This window comes from Drosophila takahashii, chromosome 2L (genome assembly GCF_030179915.1).
Source record: "Drosophila takahashii strain IR98-3 E-12201 chromosome 2L, DtakHiC1v2, whole genome shotgun sequence".
NCBI classification, from domain to species: domain Eukaryota; kingdom Metazoa; phylum Arthropoda; class Insecta; order Diptera; family Drosophilidae; genus Drosophila; species Drosophila takahashii.
This window is the reverse complement of record NC_091678.1, coordinates 18,380,308-18,394,348: the sequence shown is the minus strand read 5'-3', so window position 1 is coordinate 18,394,348 and position 14,041 is coordinate 18,380,308. Positions and strand designations below refer to the sequence as shown.

The 14,041-nt window shown below is 41.9% G+C and overlaps 1 protein-coding gene across 3 annotated transcripts in view; it reads right to left on the bottom strand.

The window, feature by feature from the left end:
* ab (BTB/POZ-zinc finger protein abrupt) overlaps positions 1 to 14,041 on the bottom strand; it is a 51,085-nt gene that overhangs the window by 15,203 nt on the left and 21,841 nt on the right. For 2 of the 3 annotated variants that reach the window (XM_070211453.1, XM_070211454.1), the window contains exons 4-7: positions 9,820 to 10,614; positions 8,573 to 9,224; positions 8,172 to 8,462; positions 7,604 to 7,802 (exon numbers count right to left, since the gene is read on the bottom strand). In XM_070211453.1, coding sequence (XP_070067554.1) covers positions 7,604 to 7,802; positions 8,172 to 8,462; positions 8,573 to 9,224; positions 9,820 to 10,301 — 1,624 coding nt within the window. In that variant the 5' untranslated portion in view covers positions 10,302 to 10,614. The remainder of the gene's footprint in view (positions 1 to 7,603; positions 7,803 to 8,171; positions 8,463 to 8,572; positions 9,225 to 9,819; positions 10,615 to 14,041) is intronic. The other variant, XM_070211455.1, reaches the window with a different exon arrangement.

The window sequence follows — 14,041 nt, the reverse complement described above, 5'->3', positions numbered from 1 at the left end:
CATCCACACACGCACATTTAACCTCGCCTGTAGGTGGTAGGTGGCCGCCTGTCAAAGCCTAAATTATATGCCAGCGTGTGAGTGTGTGATATTTGGAAATATTAAAATGCAGAGCTCACCCAGCCATATGTAAGTGTGTACGTGGTGGTTTATTGATGTAATATCCTTCAATTATTATGGATATTTGGCGCATTCCCGCGCAGCTAAATTCTTGTGTATCAAAAAGAGGGACGAGGGTCGTGGTACCGTACCGCAAAAGAGTTATTTCTGTTCTACGTCCGCCCTTAATTAACTGACCTCCACAGCGTGGCCTGTCAACTAGCCCAACCCCCCCACAAACAAACCAAATCCCGGCCATTGGGATGCGAAAGACACACACATATAGAGATACAGAGCGAGAGATCTGAAGGAAATGAAATGCAAACAAATGCTCCGTCTTGTGTGATAGTCTGTGTGAAAAGGATATGTAAGTGGAAACCCTCCTTTTCAAGGGGGTGAAGTCCTGGGCAGCAACTACTTTCGCATGTGCGGCAATAATTCATCCATTAAAAGGGATATCAATGCGTCAGAGGCGGAGGATACGAGGGGGGGCGTTCGGTTCGGTAGAAGCAAGCTGAGACCTCTCCACAAAAGGCAAGACGAAAGGCGGAAGCGAAGGAGGAGATGCGGTGGCATCGGGGTCAAATGGAAAAAGGCCGAGCCGAAGCAAGTTTTCCGTCTTCCGTTTGAAAACCGCACGCACACATGAAAAACCCGCCTTTTCTGCTCCTAAACCTTTCTTAATGCACTTGGGAAAAATAATAGTTAATTGCTGAATTCTTAAAAAATAAATATTTTAATTATGATTTCAGTTTACTTGACTGCTCTATTAAATTTTTAATACTTTAATAATACTAACTTCATAGAACAAATAGTCTTTAAAATATATTATACCTATTTAAAAATAAATATTAAAGTAGTGCTACTATTGAGTTTGTCATAAACTCTACTCAAATAACCCCAAATTTTCTCCAGTGTAGCTATCAATAGAAGCTGCGAACGCAATCCGAAGCTCCGAGTGATAAGCGAAAAATGCCGACAGATTGCAGGCGCCGAACGAAGTGGAGCCGAAGGACCTAAGAAGGCCAAAAGGACTTCAAATGGACTCGGCTGTGGGACTCAACTCAACTCGAGACCGAGACTCACACACATCCATATGGATTTATGTAAATTCTATGCCCAAAAATGACCTTTTTGCCAAGGTAGTTTTTGGGTGCGGGGTAAAAAGCGCTCTGTCTTTGACTTTTGTAATATTTTCGTTGGAAATAAATTCGCATTTGAAACGGACTCGCACTCGGATTCGTATTTGGATTTGGATTCGTATTCGTTTTCGGATTCGAATGCTGTAAACGAAATCCTTAAGCAAACAAAAACGGATGGGTGGATGGGTGGGATGGTTGAATGGGTGTGGGCAGATGGATGCTTTGTTGCTACATACGACCACTTGAATTTAAAATACAACGTGGCGAGAAAGGGCCGCTTTTCAGTCCTCAACCCTTGGATTCTTGGATTGGGGAACCCGAAATTCAACCCTGCCCGAAAAACGAAATAGTTTTGAGCAAAACTTTTGCATTTGGGCCCCGTACTTGTGTGTCTGTGTGAGTTAAGCTCAAGTAGAAGAAGCAGAGGGAATTTTGTTTAAATTTAATGTATTTCCTATGGCAAACACTTGTCCACTCCCATTCCCCTCCCCCCAAAGGTTTCTGCCCAAGAGAGCGAGATAGAGCCATTGAGAGTCCTATTCCTATTCCTACATACATAATAATAATGGTTTTTCATTTCCATTTTTCGCATCTATTTCCAAACTGCTTGTGTGTTGCTGTGCGTGTGCGTGCAAAACAATTTCATTTGAAGTTTAAGCAGAAAATTAGAATTTTCAAGTGTTGCAATGGGTTTTCCGGGAGCACCACCCCTCATGTATAGTATATGTGGAAACCTGTCCGCTGTCCGTTGCTGGGTTTCTGGTTTTTCCTTCGAGAGACAGTGTGTGTGGGTGTGTGTGTGTGGGGCGCACAATGACATAATCCCTCATCTACATAAACATTAGAGCGGGAATTTAACTCAAAAGTTTTTAGTTTCGGTTTCGTTTTCGGTCCATCCCCCAATTCCTAGTCCTGCCTTTCGTATCCTGTCCTGTCCTGTCGGACCGTGTGTGGGCCCAAAGTGTCTCCGGTTCTGGCACTTTTGCCACTTTGTTGCCCAGCTTTCGCCCCCCTCGCCCTCGCCGCTTTTGTCGCCATATATCCACTCGCATAGGCCAGGGGATATTCAACTTATATACTCAGACGCACACCCATCCATTCACCAACACTCACTTGAGTGTGACGTGCAGCAGATGGAGTTTTTGAAATTAATTTGATAACATTTTTGTTTTGTTTAGTTTCCGAAGCCGGGCGTGGCATTGGGCTGCCGCCTAAAAGTGTATATATCAGTGCATATATATTTGAGAATTATCTGCAACAGTTTCGGACAAAACGGCGAATAGAGTAAAGTTGCCAAAGAGAAAATTCTTTTGTGGCAGGAATTTGAATCGCATCAATCGATCACTTTTTTTTTTGGAATTTCAGATGGAATTTAAAATGCTGAGATCTTTAAGGAGTTTTAGGATATTGAACTAGTATTTAAAGAGTTTACTTGATCACTAAATTAAATTAACTAATGAATTAAATAACATTTTAAACATTTTTTTTATTTTTACCAATATTTCTTGATTTTTTTGTACCCTTTTGAAAAGGTATTTCAGATTGTGTAAGATTTAGCATCAAAAGTTATGAAAACCTACTTTATAATCTTAAAATTTTCAGTAATAGAATATTTTATATAATACGTTTGTGTGCCCTTGAAAAATCTCAAATTAATTTGTAATTTAAGGATATTGATATCCTTTGCTTAAGCACCTCTTCATGAGCGGGGATCATCAACCTCTTGCCACATCTCCCACCCACCCGATGACATAACAATGTCTTGGACAAGGATACATTAAACGATTGAAGCTGGACCAAGTTACAATGATACAAAGATACGGATACATGCGACAGACGCACGCACTGCAAATGTATTTCCAATCATTTTACTCATTATCCGGGCAAAAGTTTTGCGGCCCCCATGTGAATGTGTAAGTATGCGGCTCTACTTGAGCATTCTCATGTCCTTGGCTCATTTGCAGCAGCTGGAAGGGGGAGGGTTGGAGAAGTGGGCGTTGGGCGGTGGGGATGGGGTAGAGTGACTCGTAAGCAAAGCTGGCCACACTATGCGCGGTGAGTTAGTGAGAACAGGACCCCGCAGATACAGCAACTAAAGTGCGTACGAAAGTGTGCGGCGTGTTGGCGTTAATGGTTCTTGATGAAATGAAATAATGGGTGCGTTTATTCACGTAATGTATTTGTATTTGTTACAGCTACAGCAAAAGCAACCACACACATATTTACAATAATAACACAGCTCGTAAAATGAATAACTGAATGGAATGATTGAATGCCGGATGGAATGAAAGCGGCGCCCAGGCGACGCCGACAAAGGGCAGCGGTGGGCTAACAAAACGCTTTTCGTTAGTTTTCATTATTTTCCGCATTTAAGCGTATTTATTCCGTTGTTAATCGAATTTATTAAATGCAAACACGCCAACAAATGGTAGCCAGAGAACTTGTGTACTCACAAAAGTGTGTGTAAGGGGGGAGTAAGGGGGACTGGAACACGCACCTTTGGCATAGACCACCATCCATATACCCCCCTACTAAGCCAAACTGGGTGCGTTTTGTTTGGCCCGAGAAATAATGTTTCTCGCATGCTTATTGCCTTTGCTGCCGGCTGCTAATTTTACGCATTTCACGCAGTTCTTCAAGGGAAAACTGGGGGGTTGGGTGGGAATGGTGGGTAGTCAAGACCCTGGGAGCGTCGTACGTCATTAAATGTCTCTATCGCTGGGACAGACAAAGCACACAAACACACACACACCCAAGTAAATTATCCTTGGCGCAGATTCTAATCCTTTGCATGACACACATTTTCCGTCAACAGATTTACCACTAAAGTATAATTAAGGCAAGCGGTGCAGTGATCTTATCGATCTGTTAAAACTTAATATTTAAATACAAATATGCTAATTTATAAATCTACCTAACATACAATATATTTTAATATTTTATTTAACCCGAAAATCATCCCTACAAACAAAATGTATATCCCTGGTTATCAAAGCAACTATGACAAATGCAGACAAGCGATTTAATCATCTAGGCCCGGGTAAATGTATTCCAAAGTATATATAAAATTTTTTGCTGCATTTTAAGAAACTGACATAAGATGGACGGAGGAGCAAAGAAGTGCATTTGTGAGCAGCTGGCAAATAGAACCCAACCGAACCAAATCGAAAGAAACTTTGCGCATTAGCTTCCAAATGGCAAATGCCCAGCGACGAACAGACAGCGCCAGTTGGTCCGGCCAAGTTGGGTGTTCCGCCTTTGCCACGCCCCCTGTTCCGCCCCCCGACTTCCGGAAACTTTTGCATTCGGTCTGGCCAAGAAATGAGCAACTGGCCTCATATGTCAATGATTTCTTTTTACTTTACTTTGTTTGCTTGCATTTCCTCGCCCACGTCGTCATCGGCGCCAAATGCAGTATTCGCACCTACTGCCAGGAATTCTTTTCTTTGGGAATCCAACTCTTTTTCTTCTAGATTTGGCTGATTTGAAGTAAGCCCTGTCACACACACACACCACCTCCCCTTTGCTGTTATTATTTTGGCTGCCATTTATTTGCTGTCAATGTTTGGGCCACCTCCGGGATACAAAACACCCACCCACCTCCCACCGCCCACCTGACGAGGCCGCAGCCGCCGGCCTGGCTGTCCGCTTTCTTTTTTGTCTCCCCGATATCATTTTCATTTTAAAATGTCCTCGCCAACGACAGCGAAGACGCCTCCTAGCAAAGAGTCCAGATTTTCTATGTCCTGCTTTCTTTTTCCTCTGTTCTTTGAGTGCACGGAGAGAAATCTTTTTGTATAAATACATTTAATTTATATTCTAGAATATAACGGAGTTTTCCACATATTTATCACAGTGGCGGATCAAAACAAAATTTTTAGTTGCAAAATTTTTGAAAACCCAAATCTTTTTCATTCTTTTGCAATTCAATTATTCTTAGAAAATTTTTTTATTTTAAACATTTTTCCTGGTTTACTATTTTTGCATAAATATTTTAGATTGAACAAAATGCTTTATTTTTCCGAGTGCATATTTTCCCATGTTATTCTAGTCCTTTTTCTGCCTGCTCCTCGAAGACAATTTCGGGCCAGGTCTTGGTTTTGGCCCGGCCGGGGCCACTTTATAAATGTTTCTGCAATGGATTTTTGCAAAGTAAACTTTTTCCTCCTTTTCTCGTTCGTCTTTTGTAGTTTTTGGGCCCGCATCTGATTGCGAGTGTGTGACATTTGTGGGGGCGGAGTGAAGGAGTGGCGGGGTCCAAGTAAATATATTAAAATGCAAACCCAACTCATATTACCAAGGCAGGGGCAGGATCGGGATCAGGGATAGGGGATAGCGGACAGGGGACAGGGGACAGGACTTAGCTCTCAAGTCCTTGCGCACACATGTGCGCAATTTCCAAGTCCGTTTTCGGCCATTGCCAATGCCCACCAAATAAATCGAATGCACAAAAAAGCAATAAAACGAAATAAAATCTAAATATGTATGGTCTCGAGTGTCGCCCTTTTTTTTTGGGGGGGGGGGGCGGCGGAAAAGGGGCAGGGTTGAATGTGGGCGGACAAGGAACGAAAAACAGAAGGCAGGCAGAGGGCAAAAAAAAAACTTATCATTTTTATCATTGCGCAAAAGTTTATCCTTTTTGCTCGGGCCGTTAATATTTTCGATTCGGATTTCCAAATGGCCAAAAGTCCCGGCACCGCCCCTTCACCGTTGTTACTGCTCGGAATTTCAAATGACTTTGGCTCGTTCCGAAGCTTATTGAATGTTTATGCTTTATTAAATTTGATTTCTCTTCTCTGCCTTCAGTCGCCCGGTGTCTCACTAAACTGACCAAGTGCCGGCCAACATTTGTTGCAATGATCTATGTGCCCTGAATATTAAACGACACTCGGGACTTATAGTCGGGATAGCCAGGAATCGGTCGAAGGATGGAACTCGGGCTGGGTCTCTGAAGCCGGGGCTATTATCATTTTAATGCGCGTTAAATGCGACATTTGCGACATCGGACAAAGTGCGTGTCATGTGCTTGGGAACACAAACAGCCCGAAAAGGAGGCAGGAATAAGGATCTGGTCAAATCATTTTTGTAACGCCTTTATCTACACTGAGAATAAGGGGTTTTATCAGGTTCTTTCAAGCCTAAGTTTAAAAATAATTTAATTGTTTGTATAAAACGAGAGCAACGTGTATACAAATCCCAGGATAAAAGTTATTTTTAGTGTTTCTTAACACCGCTTTTTCTCCAGTGCACCATCTTATCTCCACATCCTTCCGCTTCACAATCGAATGGTAATCATAATCACAATAACCGTAATAGCAATAGCAATAGCCGTAGTTATGTCGATAGCAATAGTGTTTGGTAATGGCAATAATCATTTTTTGTCGTCCGTTATGTAGAACATTTGCACATACGTGAATGGCCATTCACTGACATTACGTTCCCCAAACCGAATGTGTTTATAATCACACGCTGAATGTTCTGGCCAACAGTTACATATCCACATATCCATGGCCTCTAATGCGACACGTGCTCCGCGCATATTTCTTGGCCCTCTGGAAGGGATTGGGAATGGGATCTGGTAGAGGTTCTGGTTCTGGACCAGCGACAGTTGGTTATAAGCCTAATGATTGCCGCCCATATGGGTTGGTCAGCTCGTTAGGATCGAACATCGGGAAAATGAAGCTTGTTTGGGATACGGGGACTATAGTAATGGTTAATTTGTGAGTTTCACTGCTTAAATGCTAAACTAATACAACGACTTAAGATGACTTCTTTTATAATAGTTTTACACATGAATAGTAAAATAAACCGATAAGTACTCGAGAGGAATTTTCGTTTTCATGTAGCCAATTATTTTTATACATTTATGATGCTCGTTATCGGCTTATTATAATTTGATAGTTAGATACATTAGAACAGGTCTATAAAACGTTGCAAATCATATACAAAATTTATTTTTTTTATAAATAATACAGAACAGGCCATTGTTCGATTAATCGATAATGCTTGTTAAAATTTGTATTTTAAATGGTTTTTATTATTTTTAAACCTTTTTGATCAATGTTATAAGTCTTAAATATATCTGATATTATTTATATGCCAATTAGTTGCAGTCCTCCCTAATTGTTTATCGATAAATCGACAGTTAGTTACTATATATGCAAAACATGTCTGGCAAAATGCAAATCATATGAGTAATTGTTTTGTTCCAAACACTCTTGTTCCAATTTCCAATCGGTTTGTAAATCATACACAAGAGGCAAATACTCAATTTGGTTTCGTATAATAAAGTGTAAACGAAGGGCAAGCTCGTTATCGATATATATAATGAATGGTATTGGCTAATGGAAAGCTCGACTCACCAAAATCACTGTTAATGCCGGAGGGTCCTGGCAGGAGACCGGGAATGCCCTGAAGGCCGAGGAATGCATTGGGGAACGAGTGGGAGCGCTGATTGTCGATGCCATCGAGGGTTCCATCGTGCTGTCCATCGCCTCGATCCGAGGGCTCCGTATCACTGCTGGTCGAATCCTCACCGGCGCTCTGGCCAAGATCGTGTTTCTGCCGAAAGAAATTTCCAAAAATTGTAAATTTCCAAAAAAAATTTCACAGAAAAAATTCGATATGAAATAGGATTAATTCTACCTTATTTCATATTAAAAGCCGATATGAGTTATGTCAAATTTATGATTCAAACATATCAACATGATATAAAACATCATATCAATCATATCATATAATATGCCAAATTTAGTATTTCTTGAACAAATAATATCAAAATGACATGATCAAATTGACCAGCACATGTCAATTAGATATTTTGCCAATTTATTTTCTGTTTATTAATTAAATATTGTTTTTATTATTTCAAAGTCTGATTTTTATATAAAATATCAAGAATATATTGAACCTAAGATTAGAGTAACCTACCTGATTGGCCTGCTGTCCGTTGCTGTTCTCCAGAGCCTGTCCCAGTAGCGATTCCCTCAACTCCATGTTGCGCTCCCGATCCTTGGACGTATCCCGGCCGCTCCTGTTCCGCGTGAGGGGATGCTGTCCGGCTACGGGGAACTCGCGGTCGAGCAGCAATCGCTCCGGACTAATGCCGTGCTGTGCCCGGAACAGATCGGCGCTCTTGATGCGTTTCTGGGGCGGCGGCGTCAGGTGGCTCTTTCGGCTGCCCTCCATCTCACCCATGTCCCAGTGATTACTGCTGCTGGCCTATAGATTGGGTTACAAATTAAAGAAAAACATAAACCCGAAGTTAGTGGGAGTCTGGAAGGGAGCAACCAAGTCGAGTGATAGCATTTCTTTGGAACTGCACACTTTACTTTGCTGGGATTGGGATTCGGATTCGGATTCGAATTCGGGTTTCTTACGGGCGACGCTGCCGACGATGCCTTCAGCTCCTGGATGGCGGGCGTTCCGCTCGAGTTGCCGCCGCTCTGTCCGCCGGCATTGCTGCTGCTGCTGGACGTTGCTGCCACTGCCGCTGCTGCAACTGCGGCGGTGAGCGATGCAGCCGCGGCTGCTGCTGCTGCTGCCGCTGCACTCGAGGCGGTCACCGATGGCGGTACCTGTGGCGCGCTGAACGGTGAATTTAGGCTGCTGTTCAGGGATCCGCTGATGTTGTTGCTGCTGCTGTTGTTGCTGCTGCTGCTGTGGCTGTTGCTGCTGTTGCCGCTGTTGTTGCTCGTGGCACTCGTTTGAGTGGGCTGCTGCAAGTAACTGCTAATCTTGTTGTGATTACTGCTCTCGGCTATATTGTTGTTATTATTATTGTTGTTGCTCAGGCTGTTGCTGCTGCTGTTGTTGTTGTTATTGCTGCTGCTGTTGTTGTGACTCAAGGCAGCGGACAATGCCTTGGAGTAGGGATAACCACCATTCACATCCGCCAGTCCGCGAATCTGCAGCAGGTGAGCTGTCTTTAGGAAGTCGGGCAACTGTTCGTGGCTCACATTCACCTCACCATTGTACATAAAGCTAAACAGGGTTAAAAATATTTAAAATACAAATAAAATTAAATTATAATTTTAAAGGACATCTTGCTTCAAATATTTATGATTCAAATTTATGATTTAAATGACTGAAATTCTTCTTTATTATGTGGGTTACATTTGTTTTACATTCTCTCTTAAATTTAAAAAAATGTCCTAACCAGAAGATAACTTGTGGCTAAGAAAAAAAAAAACCAATTTGGCTTTGTAAAATTTAAATGTATTATTTGAATATAGTGGGCTAAAATTGCCACACATCTAAATTTTTTTTGATATTTTTTTTTAAGTTTTAGATAACTTAACTTAACCTAACCAGAAGATAACTTGTGGTTAAGAAACAGCATTTAAACATGACTAGATGAAATTTTTATTTATGATTTAAATATATTGGGTGAAAATTGGCACGTATCTACAATATTTCTTTAATATTTCTCTTTAAAGTTTTAGATATTTCCTAACCAGAAGATAACTAATGATTAAAAAACCGTAAAAATGACACGTGGAAATTAAATAGAAAATAGTTTTGAGAAGCTACACTCTGTATAACAAACCCTATATAAGCAATCTCGAACTAAACTCACCTCAGCAGATTCTCGACATCGTCGCAACGCACGTCGCGCAGGATGACGATCGGGTGCTCGCAGGGATTGGCCTTGAGCAGCCGGCGGAAGTAGGGGCTGCAGGCGCTCAGGACGACCTTGTGGGCGGTGAAGGAGCGCTCGTCGCAGGCCAGCGTCACGTCGACGAAGTCCTCCTCGTCCCGCAGATGCCGGAAGGAGCTGAGGATCGAGCTCTGGAAGTCGTTCCACTTGAGGGCGTAGTGCTGCTGGTGCTGCGAGTGCTGCTGGCTTGAGTGTGAGAGATTTAGGGAGGAGGGCGGGGGCGTGGCCGGCGAGAGGGCGGATCCGGTGGCGGCCATCGAGAGCGAGGAGAGGGAGGAGAGGGCGTGGGCGGCTGCGGCGGCGGATACGGAAACGGAGGAGGTCGCCGGCGGCGGGGGCTCCATTTTGACCACGCCCGCGTTGTTGTTCTCCGCCGTCTGCAGCTGTGTGGATTCGGTCATTTAAGTGGACCACGTCTAGCCGGGATGGGATCTGATGGGTTCTTGGGTTGGTTAGCTGTCTTAATGGACCCGGTTGCTTCTTCTTTTGTGACTAATTCCTTGTCTATTGTCGCACAAATGCTTCCCTTTTGTTGTGTGTGTTCTCCTTTTATTTTTTGTATTTTTCGTGGAAGGCTGGCAAATATTTGCACTGCCCCGTTCCGTATGTGGATTTTCCGGCTTCCCTGCTAATTCGGCGGCAGCCTCGCGCGGCCTTTGTCCATTTTCACCGGACTCTGTTTGCCGCGGCGCCCATGGACGGAGCTATGTGGTACTGGAGGGGAAACATAAAAAAAGAGAAACAGAAATTAGGTTCAGTCTTCGAATGGCTCAAATCCAAATACAATTGCTCGGGCAGGTGGGCCAATCATTAAATATTATTACCAATTATTCATACATAAGCAGCGGGACCGGGACGCGGACTGCCGCTGGATCCGCGGTTGGTCTAATGAAACCATTAATTACCCCAGCGGACCCCGAACCATCGAGAGCGGGCCACTTGTCGGGGGCATTAGACGCAAATCAATTTAATTTAACCGTTTACAAGCCACAAAACAATGGAGCTCAAGCTCCCCGCCACTCCATAGATCTTTGACTTACACTTGGGGAAAAAAGTACTCACAGTTTTAACAATTGCTTTACATATATTATGTTATTATCTATAATTCCTATTAAAAACTAGTTTTGTTATAATAATATAATATGTATTATATCTTGTATTATTATATCTAATATATTAAGTTCCCAGAACATTACAGCAATTCTTTAAGTGCACCATCCCAATAATTGTACAAGATCATTAGAAGAGGTAACCACCAACAATCCATCCATCTTCGGTGTGCTACCGCTCTCCCCTCGCTATAAGGCAGAAAACCCAACCTGATCGATGTACCGCCATCAAAATATTTATAAACGCATTCATCTCGAGATTTCAGTTTCGGTTTCAGGTCTTGGATTACGATCACTATGAAGATTCGGATTACATTGCTGCTCGATCGAATATTACGGGAGGCGGAACTCGCCGTCCCCCCATTTTCATTACCTTCACTTCTTACAAAAGGAATTTTCTTGCAATTGGCGCCTGCAGTTGCAGGTAGGTAATTTTTCATGGTGCATGTGGAATTCCGCTTGGAAATCATGTTCACAATTTCCATGGGTACTCATTCACTTACTCACTCTTTGCCGCACTGACTCACGTCGTCGGTTGATTAATGATGGGGCATTTTAAACTCGATTATGGCCATCACTTTTGGCCGAGACTAAGACAATCGAAGGAGGCTGGTCAGCAGCAATGCTAGTGAAACACTTGCTAAGGGTTTATTGTGCAACGAGTGAACGTTAATTTGTACTAGTCATTTATTATATTAATTGCAATAAATGCACTGCATATTTTATCAGTTCAAGGTAAGTATCGTAAAAGTCTTAGGAAGTTCCAGAGCCAGAAACCGAACCAATACCATAATATTATAGAGGGAATCGACTAATACCCCCTAAAAAAAAACCCAAACCCTCTGCGTTGCCGAGCTGCGTGCATTTGTTTGCGCTAATTTATGAAGTAACCCAAAACAATTTCATCATAACACATTTGCTGGCAATTATTTTGTTTATTGAACAAACATTCGCTTTTGCCTCGCACATCGCATAAATTCGGGGGTACTGCCATTCCATACCATACCATGCAATACGTATACAATACAATAACTAACCCAGCCAAGACACAACGAAATAAAACAACAGATAGTTTCCGGCTTGGTAACCGAAAAATATGTAAATGAATGGGAAAATGGGGAAAAAAGGCTGCTACAAATACGCTTTTCACATGTAATCAGCGGAATGAGTGTGTGTGCAGGACGCAATTGCATTCAGCATGCCACACTTCAAATGTTCAACTTTCAAATGGCAACTGCCTAAAAACAAAACATTTCAGAATTTTGCGTTAAACAAAACACAGTTCGTTTTGGCAGCCAAAAAAGGCCAAAAGCCATTCGTATGTGTGTTTGTAATGGAAAGGAATATTCGCCAGGGGGCGGCAAGGACCTCGGCATGTCCTGGGGGCCGGAGTTGAGCGTAACATAATAACAAATAAATGTAAATGATAATGGTAAATAAAAAACGAATTACTAAACAACACACAATCATCTGCAAATACACAGATATCTAGGCATATATGTAGACACCGCCATCAGGATATATATAACGATCCACATATACTACATATATGGCTGTACAAACACGCGTATGAAAAAGGGTTGGGGGTCTCGTATCTAGAACTGCGGAAATGCCAGCAACAACTGCTGTTGGCCATGGGCACAATCAAATTTGTACTAACTATTTGAACACCCCGAAAACTTTTGCCCCGCAGGGTATATCGAATAGAGAGAATATTTTACAACGGGCTAAATAAAATAAAATAGAATAAAATAATTATTTTGGTATAGTTATTCCAGATGTGCTTGATTTTTACCCCGAGCGTAAAAATATATAAAATGAAAAAGAAAATAAATGCATACAGCAAATCACTGGGTATATTGGCTTCTAATAACTCCTCTTTCACTTTGTCACTTGTTATTTTTGGTAAATTGATACTATGCCTTGGCAAGTGAACTAAGTTCCTTGGCAAATATATTTTACCCCCTCCGCCACGCGGCTTACAACCCCCATTTCTCCTGACATGTATCCTCCATCCATCCAGTCTTTCTGACTACGACGATTTCAAGGAGGAAGGGAGGCGCGTTATGATGATGATTGTTATTTTTACGATTTGCATTTGAGCTGTCAGTGGGAGAATCATTGAATGTACACAAAGTCCGAGGTACAAGTAGCTCCTTTGTGTGTGTATGGTGTTTTTTTGTTGGTTCTCTCATTATTTTTACAGTTATGTTTATATCGTTTATGACTTCATATTGTAGGGCGTTCGTCCTTGTAAGGGGAAAGTGATGGGTAAGCCATAAACAAAATTCACGCATGAATATAAAATCAGGAAATTGACTCAAATTGGTTTGGGATGGGACACTTTTATAAAGTTATGTAGTGAGTATACTAAGCTTTTAATGGTATCTGAGGACTGAATTTTAAATTAAAATTCTTTTAGGACTCCGCTTGATTAGTTTTCGTGAAAAATGTCGATTATTGTTTGGCGGAAAGTGTCAAATCGAATTATATGCGGTGTCAACAATGCAATTTTGGTACGGCCTAATAGAGTAGATCGCCTCCTCGCTAAATTCTACCGTATCGTTTTTCCCTTTTCGGGAGGAGGTCCTCTCACTCAGTGCAAGCAAATTAGTTAAAAACCAATTAAAATCGCTCATCCGCCACGTTGACCGAGCCGACGCCACACGATGATTGCGGGGGAGGTGGCCATCCATATATATGTACAATCTGTACATAGGATAAATGTATGTACTCTCAGCGGAGTGTGTGTGTGTAGTCTACACACGATTCAGGACCAAATATTCTACAAATCCAAATTAGAATGTCAATAAAATGCCATTTTTAATGAAATAATTAATTAGATTTTGCACATCAACAATCTAACACGCATTTGCGGACCAAGCACCCAAACGTGTGTATATATCTGTGTATCTTCTATGCGAATAGAACCATTTTTAGAGCTGGGCCGTGAACCGTGAGTAAATTCGTGTGAAATTCACATGGGCTTTAAACCCAATTCTTTTAAACTGGGTTCAAAGATTTCCTATAAT